The 16,036-nt window shown below is 47.1% G+C and overlaps 2 protein-coding genes and 1 long non-coding RNA gene across 3 annotated transcripts in view; 2 read left to right on the top strand and 1 right to left on the bottom strand.

The window, feature by feature from the left end:
* GNL1 (G protein nucleolar 1 (putative)) overlaps positions 1 to 6,441 on the bottom strand; it is a 12,612-nt gene extending 6,171 nt beyond the window's left edge. The window contains exons 1-8 of the mRNA XM_003788967.3: positions 5,833 to 6,441; positions 5,252 to 5,417; positions 4,765 to 4,901; positions 4,473 to 4,624; positions 4,285 to 4,356; positions 3,051 to 3,258; positions 2,786 to 2,881; positions 2,185 to 2,379 (exon numbers count right to left, since the gene is read on the bottom strand). Coding sequence (XP_003789015.1) covers positions 2,185 to 2,379; positions 2,786 to 2,881; positions 3,051 to 3,258; positions 4,285 to 4,356; positions 4,473 to 4,624; positions 4,765 to 4,901; positions 5,252 to 5,417; positions 5,833 to 5,905 — 1,099 coding nt within the window. The 5' untranslated portion in view covers positions 5,906 to 6,441. The remainder of the gene's footprint in view (positions 1 to 2,184; positions 2,380 to 2,785; positions 2,882 to 3,050; positions 3,259 to 4,284; positions 4,357 to 4,472; positions 4,625 to 4,764; positions 4,902 to 5,251; positions 5,418 to 5,832) is intronic.
* Positions 2,124 to 13,507, top strand: LOC111725074. Its single transcript, XR_002773229.1, has 3 exons — positions 2,124 to 2,133; positions 3,162 to 3,164; positions 12,812 to 13,507. It is a non-coding gene; the product is annotated as an uncharacterized LOC111725074 (long non-coding RNA).
* On the top strand, positions 6,491 to 13,507 carry PRR3 (proline rich 3). Its single transcript, XM_023512826.1, has 5 exons — positions 6,491 to 6,793; positions 7,042 to 7,167; positions 7,874 to 7,936; positions 11,659 to 11,949; positions 12,199 to 13,507. Exons 1-5 carry the CDS (start codon positions 6,760 to 6,762, stop codon positions 12,303 to 12,305), a joined length of 621 nt encoding a protein of 206 aa, XP_023368594.1. The 5' UTR covers positions 6,491 to 6,759; the 3' UTR covers positions 12,306 to 13,507.
* Positions 13,508 to 16,036: the final 2,529 nt, after the last annotated feature.

The following is a 16,036-nucleotide window of genomic DNA, read 5'->3' on the forward strand; positions in this document are numbered from 1 at the left end:
ACTGAAAGCACAAGCCGCGTGGCATCAGTGGGCCTGCCCTGCCCATGTGCACGATGACAAAGCTTCACTGAAAGACACATGGCCAGAGGATTTATGGACACCCCCCCTAAAAAAGATTACTTTTTACATTTTTAAGTATTCGAGTATTTAGTGTGGCTTAAAATCTTGCTCCAAAAAAAAAAAAAATCTTGCTCCAAGGTGAAAGTCCAAATGAGTAGTGTATGGCTCACACAGAAGAAGCCATAAAGAAGAAAAGGGAGAAAATTCCGTCTGAAGTGATTATGTGGAAGCGTATCCATGGGGCCCGGCCTATGGTGGCAGCTGCCACTGACTTTCTTCTTCCCAAGAATGCAAATGATTAAGATAGATTAAATACCTACTTTGCTTAAATACTCTTGATAATGAGTTTCTTTCCTTCTTTTAAGGATGTTTGATGTTGGCAGTTGATGGATCTTGAGTTAAATTGTTTTAATTCAAAACAGGACCATCTGTTGTTAGGATCTGCCGGCACTGCAGAGAACCAGAGGAGGTGACAAAGTACATGATCTAGAGATGTGTGGAAACAGGCAGGTGGCAGGGGGAAAGAGCACTGCACGGGAAGCCCAGAGGCTGGCAATCTTGTCCCAGCTCAGCCACTGAGTGGCCACAAAATCTGGGACTTGGCTTCTTTCTCCACAAAATGAGGAGGCTAGGTTTAGGCTGGCAGTGCCAATCATTCCTGACAGCTATGGTTATTAACGCACACTATGGTACCAAGTACCTAGATAAGAGTTTTTACAAACGGTCTAGTTTATGCCCTATTTATGAAGTGTTTAAACCCATTATGCTCAAGAGTATACATACTGATCATGTCCACCTTTTACAGGTGAGAAAACAGGCTCAGAGAGGTAAAGTCACTTGCCATGGGTCACACAGCTAGGGGTGAGCACCAAAAAACATAACACTCCAGTCTGCGCTCGTAACCACAGTACCATACCCCACAGGGACCTCTGGGACTGAGGATCCCATGAGTCTCAGCCTCTAGTATCCACAGTCTAGTGGCCATAATTGGCACTTGCTGTGAGTCAGCACTGAAGCAAATGCCAAGCAAGCACTGTGGGTTCTGATGTTGGAATCTTGGGTGTGCAAGGGGACACTGCTGCATACACCATTATTCCAAGTTAGGTCTTATTTTGCTGGGCTCCATTTTGAAACCACATCTGTGATCCAAATGTTGACATGAGTTGTAAAACTTAGTAAAAACTGAACTAGATTCAATGGAAAATCCCCAGCATTTGAATTTTTTTTGAAAGGCCAGCCATCTTTCAAGATCTCCTTATTCGGCTCGGCGCCTATAGCTCAACCGGCTGGGGCGCCAGCCACGTGCACCTAAGGTGGAGGGTTCGAGTCCCCAGCCCGGGCCCGCCAAACAACTATGATGGCTGCAACCAAAACAAAAAAAGCCAGGCGTTGTGGCGGGCGTCTGTGGTCCCAGCTACTTGGGAGGCGGAGGCAAGAGACTCGCTTGGGCCCAAGAGTTGGAGGTTGCTGTGAGCTGTAATGCCACGGCGCTCTACCCAGGGGAACAGCTTGAGGCTCTGTCTCAAAAAAATAAATAAATAAATAAATAAATAAATAAAAATAGAAAAATTTACAGGGCATGGTGGTGGGCACCTCTTGTGCCAGCTACTCAGGAGGCTGAAGCAAGAGGATTGCTCAAGCCCAGGAGTTGGAGGTTTTTGTTAGCTGTGATGCCAGGGCACTCTACCCAGGACAACAGAGTGAGACTGTATCAAAAAAAAAAAAAAGACCTAGAAGGAAACTAATACCTGCTGAGCACCTACTATGACTTAATGATCATTGTTATTATTATTATTATCATATGTCACACGGTATTAGGCTGTCTCCCCTCATTCCTCACATCTGTTCTTTTAATCAGGTATCAATACCTTCATTTTTAAAACCAAAGTAAGACTCAAAGCAGCTAAATCACTTACTCAAGACCACACAGCTGAGAGAGGAGGAATTTGGCTCAAGCTGTGTGATCCTTCCACTACAGCATGCCTCATCTGCTTTGCCCATGACTACCAGCAAGAGGTTACCCCTCAGAGACCTTGTGGCCTAAAAAGACCTACTTTCCCTCCCTCTTCCGCTGTATATGCCTCCTAGGAGGCCACCTTGATGTACAGGACACCACTTCCTTACCCACACAGCCGATGGTCACCACCCCATCCTTGTAGCGCTCCCGGGTTGGGCCAGTTGGCTCCATCGCTGAATCTGTCTGCTGTTCCACCAGGACTGCTGGCCCATCCTCCTCTTCCTCCTCCTCCCCTGAGCCATTACCCCAGGTGGCTCCAGCCACATCTCGAGCAATCTTCTCCCGCCAGCTGCTCAAGTCCACTGTTCAAAGAAGAAAATGAAAGTTCTTCCCAGGGCTGCTATATGCAATAGCATAGACTATGCACTGCACAGCTAACGTAACTGACACTCTCAGGTATAGACCTGAACAATGGTGGGCCAGAGAATCTCCCAGCCTTCACGTGACCCAACCTTGAAATCATGAACATTTCTTTGTCTGAGTTTCTGAAAAGTCCTGAGAAAACTAAAGGCAGCAAACCACTGAGGCTTCTGCCTACCAGCTGCCTCTCTTATCCTTCCAACTCAGTCTTCTCCTATATCATTCTACCCCTGACCTCTCATGCACATCTATAATAGAGGGGTTGTTTTCAGGAAAGGTAAGCAAAATTACTCTAGGCCTTAGATCTCCTTCATGTCCTCCCACATCCGTTCTCTAAGGGCCACATACCTTTCCCCACAGTGATAGCCTCACAGGCTCTCAGCAGTTGCTCAGGTCCCAGGGCTCGAGTCCATCCTCTTCCCCTCCTCCGACTTTTCTTCAAGACTAAAATCACAGGGCACAAAAGGGTTAGCACACAGGCTATACACTTCATCTCTTCCACCACATTTAGGTCCAAGATCAGGTACTCTTCTTGTCAGTAAGTCTCTAAGTTCTTTCCTCTGTCCCCCACTTCCCCACCTCTTCCATGTTGCCCTCCTTGTTGTCTACTTACCACTACTAGGGTCCTGTGGGGTACGGGGGTCCCGAGGGAAAGAGGTGAAAAGGACGATATGGAGCTGGGGATAGTGTTGATGGAAATAATGTTTCCAGGCAACCACGAGAGCTGGTGGGGCCAGATCCACCTTGTTCAGGACCAGCACCAGCGCCAGCCCAAGTTCTCCAGTCACATACTCATAAAGTGCTGGTGGGAAATTCACAACCTGGGGGAGTATTGGTAAAAGGATGGAGCAGTGAGAGGTCAACCCAAAGTTCTCTGCCTCTAGCTTCCCCACTCAGCATAGCTTGGAGACAAAGCCTTGGTGGTAGCAGATTCTGGGCTGAAAATGGTAAACCAGCCAAACTAAACAAGGAAGACAAATCAGAGGTTAATTAAACTTGTTTGAGTCTCAGGGGGGTTCCTACAAGTCATGATTAAAGATGGAACCAAACCAAAAAACAGACAGGGAAACAGTGACACGTAGCACACTGAGGTAAAGGCTGGGCTCAGAAACAGAGATGGGGGATGGAGCAGAAATCAGTATCTATTTTCATGTGCATACTGTATGTGCATACATGCAAATGTGCATACATGCAAGCATGTGCATTCACTCATTTATGTGAGTGAATTTGAGTGTACTGGAGTGTACCTGTGTATACAGATATGCACATGCACACATTTGTGATTATGTGTATATGGGCATTGTTAAGGACCTTCAAGCTAAATGTCCCCACAAACCTCCCTTTCTCCCAGTGGAGGACAACAGTGAAGTGGCAGAGCCAGGATTTACACAGGGCAGTCCAGCAGCAGAGTCTACAGCCTTAACCACTACCCTAGCATTCCAGGTGGGCTCTGCAGCAACTGATGTGGCGGTACTAGAGAAATGAGATAAGAAAGAAAGGGCATCTTTGGGCTGGGAAGGGGGAAATCCCTAGTTGCCTTCATAGACTCCCTGGAGCTCCATACTGGGATTTTCTATTGGTCTAGCTCTGGTGGGCTAGGAAACAAGACAGAGTTTTTCATCAAAGGCAATAAGGATAGTCAGCTGACCAACAGAGGAGTGACAGGCTATAACAAGAGATGAATAAAAAAACTAAATTTCTGAGTGCAGACATCAGCACAGATTAGAAGATGGAAAGAAAGGAAGGAGGATACCTCTCTGTTTCCCAACTCTTGCCTCTGACCTTTACCCCACAAGAACCTTCCCCCCAACTCCTCCTCCTTGCCCACCCTCATCCCCAGGACTCACTGGATGTCGGATATCTGTGATAAGCAGGACAATGTCGGACATCTCTAACACTCGCCACAGCTGCCTCCATGTCTGAAAAGACAAGATCAATGAAAGAGAACCTGAGCCCAGAGTCCCACTCCAGCCTGACTCCAGACCAATTTGACCATGGGTCACTTGCCCTACTTTGGCACCCACTCTACAGTCACCTCCAGATTGTGCTCAAAGTAGCTGAGTTTCTCAGAGGTGTAAGCCCCATGAATCTTCCCAAGATACTCCTGGAAGCTTCGTTCCTCCTGGCTCATTAGTTGCTCCTTGGACATCTCATAGCTCCAAGGAGGACGTCGGGGAAAGTCCAGGACTAGGAAATCAAGAAGTCCAAGTGTGAGGATGGTTTCAGGATTCAAGTTTACATTCCAGATCCCTCCTTCCTCAGAACAATCAGCTCTTAATCTTTCACATGCATTCCCCCAGCCCCATACCTGTCTTGCTCTTCCTCACCTGAGCCAGGCTGATAGACCTCCGGGATGTCTAGCTCCAGCACCTCAGCACTGACAGGCTGTAACACTTGTTCCCGCGCTGCTCTCTTTCTCCTCTCCACCTCCTCCCGACTGTCCCGTTCAAAATGCAGCCGGTATCTAAGGGAACAGGGACCATGAAATCCAGAGCAATCCTGTGGCCACAAACTCCCATTTTCTCCCTTTATGGGCAGGCAGCTTTCCAAAGCTTTCTCTCCGGAGTTATTCATGTCTCCTGTCTTAGTCAGCTTTCCCCCCAAGTCCCTCCTTCACACAGTATTCGGCCTCATTCTTTTAAAAGCCAAACTCTTTCCAGTTCCTCTGGAAGGGAAGACTATGGCCTTGCTCTGGCATCCCAGCTCCACAGCCTCCACTTTTAAGCCTCCAAAAGCAGCAGCCTGCTTTTCCACAACGCTCTGAGTTCCGGGTAGGCAGGAAAGCCAGTGACCAGCGCCCCCTCCCACCCTCACCGATTTGGGTCGTAGCCTCGTGAACCCAGCCCCTGAGAAGGCTGCTGGTTGAGTCTGCGGATATGATGGGTCACAGACTCCCCGTCAGAGGTGTCGGTCTGCTCCTCCCGCCGCTCCCGGCTCCCGCTGCGGCTGTTGGAACTGGAGCGTAGCCCATCTTGAAGCCCTGCGGGGAGGGGCTGGTGACGCCAGTGCTGGCCGACTCTCAGGGGCCATGAGACCCTCTCCCCGATCGACCTGACTCTTCTTCACCCCACCCAACTTCTTGGGAGGCTCCGTCCTCCCAACCACCCTACCCAGGACCCTCCCGGATGTGCGTGGGGGGAGTCACTCCTCCAGGGAGCTGCGAGGATGGCGCCCCGTTCGAGCTGGAGGGATTCCCCTCCCCCACATCTCCATCCTTTCCCACCCCTTCCAGTTGTAGGGGGCTAGGGTGGGGGAATCCTCTCCGCCACAGCCTGCAGGGGTCGGCGCGTGCCCATCAACCCCTCCCACGCCCACCAGAGGTGCGGCGGGCACACCCCTCCTTCCAGATGTGCGGGCGCCCGAGCCCCGCCCCCTCCTCCCGCTCCCGCACTGACCTCTCTTCCGCTCCCGCTTGTCCTGCAACTGCTTCTTTTTCTGCTTCACGCTGAAGGGCTTCTTCCTCGGCATGGCCCGGACCAGTCACCTGGCCCGCCCTCCGCCGAGCTCCCGCCGCCTCAACCGACTCCCCCCGGGGCAGCCCCAGCCGCAAGGGCCCGGGACCCTAGAGGAGGCGGGGCTAGACGGTGACGTCAGCGGGCGGGCCCGACCGAATTGCCGGGGCTGCAGCAGTGGAAGGCGGACGGGAGAAACACAGTAACTTCCCCCTGGGAACCAGGGGAGAGGATGATGCGGGATGAGCTAAGGGCACATGAGAGCCAGCGGTACCGAAAGGGCGCCCCAGTGGCGAAGAAGGAGGCGCGCGTGGGAGGTTCGGGCTAACTTCGTCACGGACGCTACCAATTCGCGTTCGGAGAAGGGGGGACGCGTGTCATCACTACCTTACGTTCCCGGGAGGAGCTACCACTCACCTGGAGGGGCGGCGGAACGGAGGGCGGGTCCTTCTACCTAACGGAGAGGAGGCGTGGAAACGCTGGGGCTACACTACCAACCCGAGGAATTGACTTTAGTGGAAAGCCGAGGCTGTGCGTCCCGGGAATGAAGCCAGGATGCTGTCATACAGAGGAGGCACGGTCAAAGGTCTTGAGGAGCTGGTGGCGGTCAGAAGAGTCCTGTACGCCGACCTTCTGGGACCCAAATTTTTTGTGGAAACGATAATAAGGAGTAGTTTTACAGATTATAAATGCGAGAGCAGACAAGGGAAACACAGGTGGGACAGGAGTTTTGGAGAGAGGTCAGAGGGCATGAAGTTGTGCCTGCAGCAGTTACCACAGTAACAGGACCGGATGTGGCGTTCTTACGGCGCGACAGTCATCTCTTCTCAGGCCTTCTGGCCCGAGAGCCTGTTGACTTTGTAGCACACAATGAGGAGCTGGTTATGGTGTGTTCCAGCTAGGGGTAAGAGAGGATTTATTTTTTGAGCCTTTATATGAACGTGACAAAAGGAAAGTTAGAGATTGCCGACATGCCCGGCAGAGACGAGTAAGGCAGTTTACTCGAGAACGCAGCCGCTGCAGATGCACCCCGCAGCCTTCCGGAAGTGGAATGGCCGGAGCCTTAGCCTCACTGCCCACCGCCCCCCCCCCGGAAGCGGAAACGGAATCCCAGCGTGCCCCTTCCTCACTGCCCTCCAATTCCCGCTGCAGCCATTGCCTCAGCCGCGATGCCAAAACTAAAGAAGCAGAATCAGCACCACTTACCGCCGCCACCGCAGCAGCACCTATTATCGGAGAGGGAAGAGACTGGAGATGAGGAGGATGGGAGTCCCGTCGGTGAGGGGTCGGGGAGGGATGTGCACATGCCTGTCAGCCCGCCGGGAGATGACCTAGGGCTGATTAAGGTGCGGGGGAGGGGGCTCTAACGGAAGGAGGAAGGGCGCACGCGCTGGGGCGACACGGAGGGGGGCTGTCCTGAATGTACCCTCGAGCGAGGACTTGTCTAACTTGAACCATCAACCTCAATCCAGCCCCTAAACCTTTCTAGAGAAGGCAGGGGAGGAGAGAATAAAGAGCTCATATGCGCAGCCGCAAAACGGCAGGGAAGAGGGAGAGATGTTGCAGATTTCGATGACTGGGATGACAGTTTGTGACCAGACTTTCACTGGGAAGATGGAAGTGGAAGCTTTCTCTAAACTACTCCCTTGGGGGAAGGGAAGGAGGAAAAAACTATCTGATTGGCCAGCAGTTAAGGTGAGGGATTGGTTTATCTTTGGAATCACTTGGGATGTTTTGGATAGCAGCACTGTAAGGAAAAGAAAAAATTGTCAGCATCCTTCCCACATTACCTGCTTTGACTGAGTCTCCACTTTTTGCAAACCCTAAAAGAACTTTGCAGAAAAAAGGGCAGAGAGATGGGGTGAAAATATGCTGAACTTTACTGGTTGAATTAAGAAATGAATAATAAAAGAAAAATATGTAAGAACAGGATCATCACTCCTTTAATCCATTTTGATGACCATGTTTTCATGTCTACTCTTAGGACCACCCAGCCTTCTGGGCCCTCCCCCCATGGCCAATGGAAAGCCTGGTGATCCCAAGTCAGGTGAGGAGGAAGGGGCTTTGATCCATGTTAGGTCCTGGAGAAGGGAATAGGGAGGGAGTAAAACCCAGGAAGGACTTAAAAGATCAGGGATTTTGTACCCAAATGAATGGAAAGAAGTTGTATATTTACAGATTGGAAAACAAAATGTAAAAATGTCACTTCTTGGCTCAGTGCCTATAGCTCAAGTGGCTAAGGCACCAGCCACATACACATGAGCTAGAGGATTTGAATCCAGCCTGGGCCTGCCAAACAACAATGACAACTACAACCAAAAGAATAGCTGGGAATTGTGGTGGGCGTCTGTAGTCCCAGCTCCTTGGGAGGCTGAGGCAAGAGAAGAGCTTAAGCCCAGGAGTTGGAGGTTACTGTGAGGTATGATGCCATGGCACTCTACCCAGGGTGATAGCTTGAAGCTCTGTCTCAAAAAGAAAAGTCACTTCTCCCCAAATTGATGTATAGATATAATGCATTTCCCACTCAGCGCTCTTATAGTCACTTTGTGGAAATCAACATTCTGCATTGTTACATGGATATGCAAAGTATCACAGTGAGAGACTGTCAAGATAATCTTGAAGTGGGAGGGCTTATTCTGCATATCAGGACTTACTGTGGCCAGGTGTGATGTCTTATACTTATAATCTCAGCACTTTGAGAGGCTGAGGCAGGAGGATTACTTGAGGCCAGAAGTTCAAGATCAGCCTAGGCAACATAGTGAGACCTCTGTCTATACAAAAAAAATTAAAAATTAGCCAGATATGGTAGTGTACACCTGTAGTCCCAGCTACTCAGGGGGCTGAGGTGGGAGGTTAGGAGTATCACTTGAGCACAAGAGTTAAAGATTGCAGTGAATTATGATCACACTGCTGCTCTCCAGCCTGGGCAAGAGAGCAAAATCCTGTCTCTTAAAAAAAAAAGAAAAAGAAAGAAAGAAAAGAAAAGAAACAAAGAAAAAGAAAAACTTATTGTAAGCTACTCATCATGGCATGTACCTATAAGTCCCAGCTATCCAGGAAGATTCCTTGGGCCTAGGAATTTGAGGCCAGCCTGGGCAACATAGTGAGACCCCTATCTCTTAAAAAAAAAAAAATCCAAAAAAGATGTCACAAAGTTACAGGGGTTATGACTGGTTTGGGCATAATGACAGACATAAAAGTCAACAGGACAGGGTAAAGATTCCAATAACAAGCCCATGAATACATGGATACTTCAGTTATGATGAAGATAGAACTGAAAAGTTACACTTTTCAGTAAATGATGTTGGATTAGTTGAATATTCATGTGGAAAAAAAATAGAATTTGACCTAATACTCATACCACATACAAATATCAAATCCAAGTAGATTGTATATCTGTGTGTAAAAGATAAAAGAATAATTCTTCTAGAAAGTCAATGTATTGTCATGGTCTTAGAGTAGCTTAGAGTTCTTAGATATGAAATAAACATATGCACACTAGCCATAAAGGAAAGAGTGATAGATTGAACTACATTAGAAAGTATAAACTTCTATTAATCAAATGATACCTGTTTCTTAACAGGAAATCATAGAGTAAGTAGGAGAAGATATTTGGAACAATTATAACCAATAAAGAGCTCATATCTAGAATGTATAAAGAACTCATCCAGACAAGCTATTAGGAAAATTGACAAAAGACCAGAACAGACACCTTATAAAAATGGAGATCTAAATGAACAAGAAATGTGAACAAGTACTCAACGTCATTAGTCATCAAACAAATGCAAGATAAAAACACGACACTTTGAAATTGGAACTCTTGCATGCTGCTGTGGGATTGTAAAATGATGTAATAACTATGGAAAAGAGTATGTTGGTTTCTCAAAAAGTTAAAAATAGAACTATGATATGACAGTCCCACTTAATACCCCCCAAACTGGAAATAGGATCTTGAAGAGGTATTTGCACATCCATGTTCATAGCCGTACTATTCACAAAGCCAAGAGGTGGAAGCAACCCAAATGCCCATTGACAGAAGAATGGATAAACAAAATGTGATGCATTCATACAGTGGAATACTATTCAGCTTTATAAAAGAAGAAAATGCTTTCACATACTACGACATGGATGAACTTTGAGGACATTATGCTAAGTGCAATAGAAGACAAGTACAGAGGGCCAGGTGTAGTGGCTCATCCTATAATCCCAGAACTTTGGGAAGCTGAAGCAGAAAGAGTACTTGAGGCCAGGAATTTGAGACCAGCCTCAGCAACAGAGTGAGACTCGCATGCACACCCAACGCCCATCTACAAAAAGTAAAAAGATTAGCCAGGCACAGTGACACACTTGTAGTCCCAGCTATTCAGAAGGCTGACAGAGGAGGATCATTTGAGTCCAGAAGTTTGAGGCTTCAGTGAGCTGTGATCACACCACTGCACTCTGGCCTGGGGGACAGAACAAGACTGTCCCTAAAAAATAAATCGTTTAAAAAGGCAGATACTAACAGTTCCACTTATCTGAGGTGTCTAAAGTCAAATTCATAGAAACAGTAACATAGTGATTACCATGGGCTGGGGGAAGAGGGATTGAGGAAAGAGAATTGTTTAATAGGTACAGAGTTTCAGATTTGCTTAATAAAAAAGTTCTGGAGATCTTTTTCACAAGATGAATCTACTTAACACTACTGAACTGTACACTTAAAAACAAGATGGTAAATTTTATGTTACATGTGTTTTTTTACCACAATAAAAGATAAACTAAACCACCACTATTCACACTCACCAGAATGGCAAAATATAAAAGGCTAACCATACTAAATATTGTCATTTCAGTGGAACTACTGGTGGGAGCATAAGTTGGTATAAATACCTGGAAAAAAAAGTTTGACAGGATTTATTAAACAGGAGCATGCATGTACTTCATGACCCAATAATATTTCTACTACAACATATCCACATGTACTCAGTAGAAATGCATTCATGCATGTAACAAAGACATGTATGTTCGTAACATTTTTCATCATAGCCCCAAACTTTAAGACTCACATGTCCACTGTGAGTATATTAGATAAGTTGTGTATGCATGCAATGGGTACTACACTGCAGTGAAAATGAATAAACTTAAACTACCAAAGGCAAATGACTGCATTTCACAAGCAAGATGTGGAGTAAACAGAGCCAGAGACAAAGGACTAGAGACAGACTCTACATATGCAAAATTAGAAAACAAGCAAAAACTATCCTATGATATTAGAAATCAAGATAGTAGATACCTTTGGGAGGAGAGTAGAAGAGGCACAAGGTGGAGCACTTTTGAAGCATAATGAGGTCTGTTCTGAGGGTGGAAATTCTGGTGTGTCTACTTCATACATTTAAAAATGTGTGTCAAGGCTGGGCGTGGTGACTCACACCTGTAATCTTAGCACTTGGAAGGCCGAGGCAGGTGGATTGCCTGAGCTCATGAATTTGAGACCAGCCTGAGCCAGAGCTATACCTCGTCTCTAAAAGTAGCCACGTGTTGTGGTGGGTGCCTGTAGTCCCAGCTACTAGGGAGGCTGAGGCAAGAGAATTACTTGAGCCCAAGAGTTTGAGGTTGCTGTGAGCTATGATGCCAAAATAAGACTGTCTCAAAAAAAAAAAAAAACCAACTGGTGTGTCTTTCTGTACAACAATAAAAGGTGGGGGAATCAGGACTTCTGTATCAGGATTAAGCTGCCCATTGGTTACCTTTCCATGTCTTTCTCTCTCTCTCCCCTCTCTCTTTGTCCAGCTCTTCACAGAGGTCCTCCAGGATCCAGGGGACCGATGATTCCACCATTGCTCAGTCTCCCACCTCCTCCCCGTGGTAGAGGCCCAATTCGGGGAGGCCTCAGCCCTAGGTCTGGCCCATATGGTCGTGGTTGGTGGGGGGTCAATGCTGAACCTCCTTTTCCAGGGCCAGGCCATGGGGGTCCCTCCAGGGGAAGCTTTCACAAAGAGCAGAGAAACCCTCGAAGGCTCAAAAGCTGGTCTCTTATCAAGAATACCTGCCCACCCAAGGATGACCCCCAGGTTATGGAAGGTGAGGTCCATTTTGTTATGCCCATTACTCCAGAGTGACCTGATTCCCAGAATGCCCATGACATTTCTTTGGGCTGCCCTTTTTCATTTTGAAGCAGAAATTAACCTGAATGTTTTTTCTCCCAGGAAAAAGACTACCATTCCAAACACCTGGAAATGGTAGAGGGTAGGAAATCTTGATTGCCTCTCTGCTTTTCATTATATTTCTTTTTATTCAAATTTTAAACTGCCCAATTTTCACTGTTCACAGACAAATCCGACCGCCCTGTCTGCCGACACTTTGCCAAAAAGGGCCACTGTCGATATGAAGACCTTTGTGCCTTCTACCACCCAGGCGTCAATGGACCTCCTCTGTGAGACTGCTTTCCTTCCAGGTTGGAAGGAACCGTCTGTGACCTAGCAGCCATGTCTTTCCCTGTGGCCCTGTGGAGGCTACTGTGAGGCTCTTCCACACAACACTCTCAGTCAGTTACACACCAACCTCATTCACCACCTCCTGCATTTGGGGTCCAGAATTGTGTTTCATCACTGGTGCACAATGTGCACACTTTCTTCTGATACAGCCTCCAGAGACTTGCCTTCAGGACCCCATCTTTGCTCCCTTCTATTGCCTCCTGGATATCCTTCCCCCTCGTCAAATGACTGCTGAACAGGAAACCTCTTGGTGCTGTTTCTTGTGCATCTGTCTACCAGCCCGCCAGCATTGCCCTTGATCCCTGAGAGCTTGGAGTGGTTTCCTACCATTCCCTTCTGGCTGTTTGTTTTAAGTCCTTTTTATGTGAGACCTTCTACCCTCAGTGTTGTCAGATGCTTGTGAAACTCACCAGGTTGACCTGGGTCAAGTTTGGGTGACTGGTACAGAGTTACTCCCTAAAAGGCACTCTTCCTGCTTTTGGCTTTCATAGTTTCTGTCAGTAGCATAATCCCCACCACTATGGTCTGTGACCACTGTGTTTTGTGAAATCCTGTATACCCCCATAGGCTTTCTCAGTGTCCGTGGCATTTTTTGTGGCTTCCCAACACTAGAATAAGTTTTTCTGCCAAAATGAATGAGGCTTTTGGTGCCCTCTAGACTTCCCACCACCTCCCAACATGGGAGAATTGTGAAACTGTCCGCAAGACTGCCTTCCTGCTCCTCCTCATGCTCCTGGTGTTGGTTATTCTGGTCTGACACAGGCCTGTGGGATGTCTCGTAAAGCCTCTGTTGGCTTTACCCTACTTAGCTCCTCTCCGGTCCATTTCAGTTAGACTATGTCATTATGAGGCCACCAGACCTTTCATTGGAATTCTGTGAATCTCCACCTGGCCTATCTCTGGGTGGAACCTGGTCAGTACTATTGCCCTCTTTGAAACCCTCTTCCCCTACATCCCTGGCACTGGTTGTTTTCTGTGAAAACAACAGTGTACAGGTTCAGTTTTGAACTGGCCCTGTAGAAATGGGCCAGGAACTGTGTAGACAAGAGGGAGAAATGAGAGCTATTGGAGAAATGAGAATGAGTTTTTTTCTTTTTAACATTTTTTTTATATTAGTAATAAACACAGTGGAAAAACAGCATTTTCTTTAACCCTGTGTTCAGTCATCTCTGAAGTGCAGGTGAGGCTGTTCTTGACAGAGTCAGCTCATTCTTCGTTTACTGATGTACAGTGATGGTGGGAATGGCAAAGTAAAAGTCTCTTACAGGCAGAAAAAATGAGATTCCATTAGCCCAAAGGGGTCCTCAAACTTTTTAAACAGGGGGCCAGTTCGCTGTCCCTCAGACTGTTGGAGGGCTGGACTGTGGGCCCCAGGATGAGTCGGCTGCTAAACAGGACAGGCAGCCGTGGCAAAAACACCTGGTGGGCCGGATAAATGTCCTAGGCGGGCTGCATGTGGCCCGTGGGCTGTAGTTTGAGTATGCCTGCATTAGCCTATAGGCATCAACCACACCAAGCTATATTATGTTCAAGGGCAAAGTTTTGTAGGAAAAAGGAAAAGCCAAGTGTCTAAAGTAATTTTTTTTTTTTGAGACAGAGTCTCACTTCGTCACACTTTGTAAAGCACCTTGGCATCATGGGTCACAGCAACCTCAAACTTTTGGGCTCAAGTGATGCTCTTGCCTCAGCCTTCCTAGTAGTTGGGACTACAAGCGCCCACTACAACACCTAGCTATTTTTAAAGGCAGGATCTCACTCTTGCTTAGGCTGGTCTCAAACCTGTGAGCTCAGACGATGCATCCACCTTGGCCTCCCAGAGTGCTAGGATTAGTTTTCAGTTTCTTTTATAGGATTGGTGGTTCTGGAGTGATAATGGTGAAGTGGTCTCTCAACAAATACTTGTAGAGTGCTGTGGGTGAGGCAATACACTAAGCTCTAGGGATAACAAAGCCAAAACCAATGAATTGAAAAATCAGCGAGAAAGACAGATTCATTAAATAATCACAAATAACGTAAAATTATGTCTGTCAAAAGTGCTGGGAAGAACAGAGGCATGGCGAAAGAATGTAATAAAGGGAGTCGGAAGGATACACAATTGAGACAAGCTCTGAAAGATAAACACATGCGATGGGAGAGAGTAGTCAAGACAAAGGTTTTTGCTAAAAGACCTAGGGGAAGATAAGCTACAAAAACTAGGGAGAGAGGCTTGGTGCCTGTGGCTCAAGCGGCTAAGGCGCCAGCCACATATACCCAAGGTGGCGGGTTCGAATCCAGCCCGGGCCTGCCGAACAACAGTGACGGCTGCAACCAAAAAATAGCCAGGCATGTGGTGGATGCCTGTGGTCCCAGCTACTTGGGAAGCTGAGACAGCAGACTCACTTGACCCCAGGAGTTGGAGGTTGCTGTGAGCTGTGATGCCACGGCACTCTACCCAGGGGGATAGCTTGAGGCTCTGTCTCAAAAAAAAGAAAACTAGGGAGAGTTGAAGGCAAAGTTGAAGAGCTAGACCACTTGGGGCCTTGTAGAACACAAAGACTTGGCTCTTAAAACAAGCCTTTGAAAAATTTTAGGCAGGTGAGTATCATGGAATAGATGGGTTTTACAAAAAGACCCAACTTAGTTGGGGGTGGTAGTTCGTGCCTGTAATCCTATCACTCTAGGAAGCTGAGGTGGAAGGATCACTGGTGCTCAGGAGTTCAAGACCAGCCTAAGCAAGAGCAGGACCCTGTCTGTACTAAAAATAGAAAAATTAGCTGGGCATTATAGTAGATACCTGTAGTCCCAGCTACATGGGAGACTAAGACAGGAGGATTGCTTGAACCTCAGGAGTTTGAGGTTGCTGTGATCTAGGCTGATGCCACAGCACTCTAGCCTGGGCAACAGAGTGAGACTCTCCAGAAAAAAAAGACCAGCTTGTATAGAAAGGGCCAGGCTTGGACCTGGAGATTGGAAGGTTACTTCAGTAACACAGCTGAGCCATAGTGATGCTTAGACTTGGGTAATAGAGTTGGAGAAAAGCAGGCATTTGGAAATGACAGGTCAAACAAAAGCATTTTAGGTTTATCTGGGCAATTCTGGCTTACGTAACTCAGTGCCATTTTAAAAGAAAGGTATTGGGAGAAAACAGAATGCCACTAATATGCTTGTGGAATGGTTGAGGTTGATCTGCCTTTGAAGATTTCCAAGCAGAGATATAAAGCAGGTAGGTATTGGTATGCAGATTAGAACTAGAGACAAATCTGAGTTCTCTGCATATAGGTTGTGGTTGAAGCCATGAGCATGGATAAATTCACACTTTAAGTATTAAGCACGTGCTATGTACCTTTTCAACAGGTTCATCAAGGTCAGTTGTAACAGAACTTTGTCTTAAGCAAAATAATTTTTATTTCTCTGAGTTGAGAGGTAGACAGTCCAAGGCATATGTGACAACCATTTCACCACAGAATTCTCAGGTATTCAGGACCCCAAGCCCCACTGGTAAGATATACAATCTACACAATCACGAACTCCTATTCACAAAGGGGGACTTTAGCTTCCTCATTCATGTTCAAAGCCTCAGGACAGAAAGCTTAGAGGACACCAGTTTTCTTTTTCCCTTTTTCTTTCCTTTCTTTCTTTCTTTCTTTTTTTTTTTTTTTTTAGACAGAATCTCACTCTGTCACCCTTGGTAGAGT

This window comes from Otolemur garnettii, unplaced genomic scaffold, assembly GCF_000181295.1.
Source record: "Otolemur garnettii isolate 467f Iridium unplaced genomic scaffold, OtoGar3 scaffold00031, whole genome shotgun sequence".
Taxonomy (NCBI): Eukaryota; Metazoa; Chordata; class Mammalia; order Primates; family Galagidae; genus Otolemur; species Otolemur garnettii.

Coding starts and splice junctions, on each gene's coding strand:
- PRR3 (XM_023512826.1), top strand. CDS start 6,760: ATGAGGAGCTGGTTATGGTGTGTTCCAGCTAGGG. Junction 7,937..11,658: donor GCCTGGTGATCCCAAGTCAG/GTGAGGAGGAAG, acceptor CTCTTTGTCCAG/CTCTTCACAGAGGTCCTCCA. Junction 11,950..12,198: donor TGACCCCCAGGTTATGGAAG/GTGAGGTCCATT, acceptor CACTGTTCACAG/ACAAATCCGACCGCCCTGTC.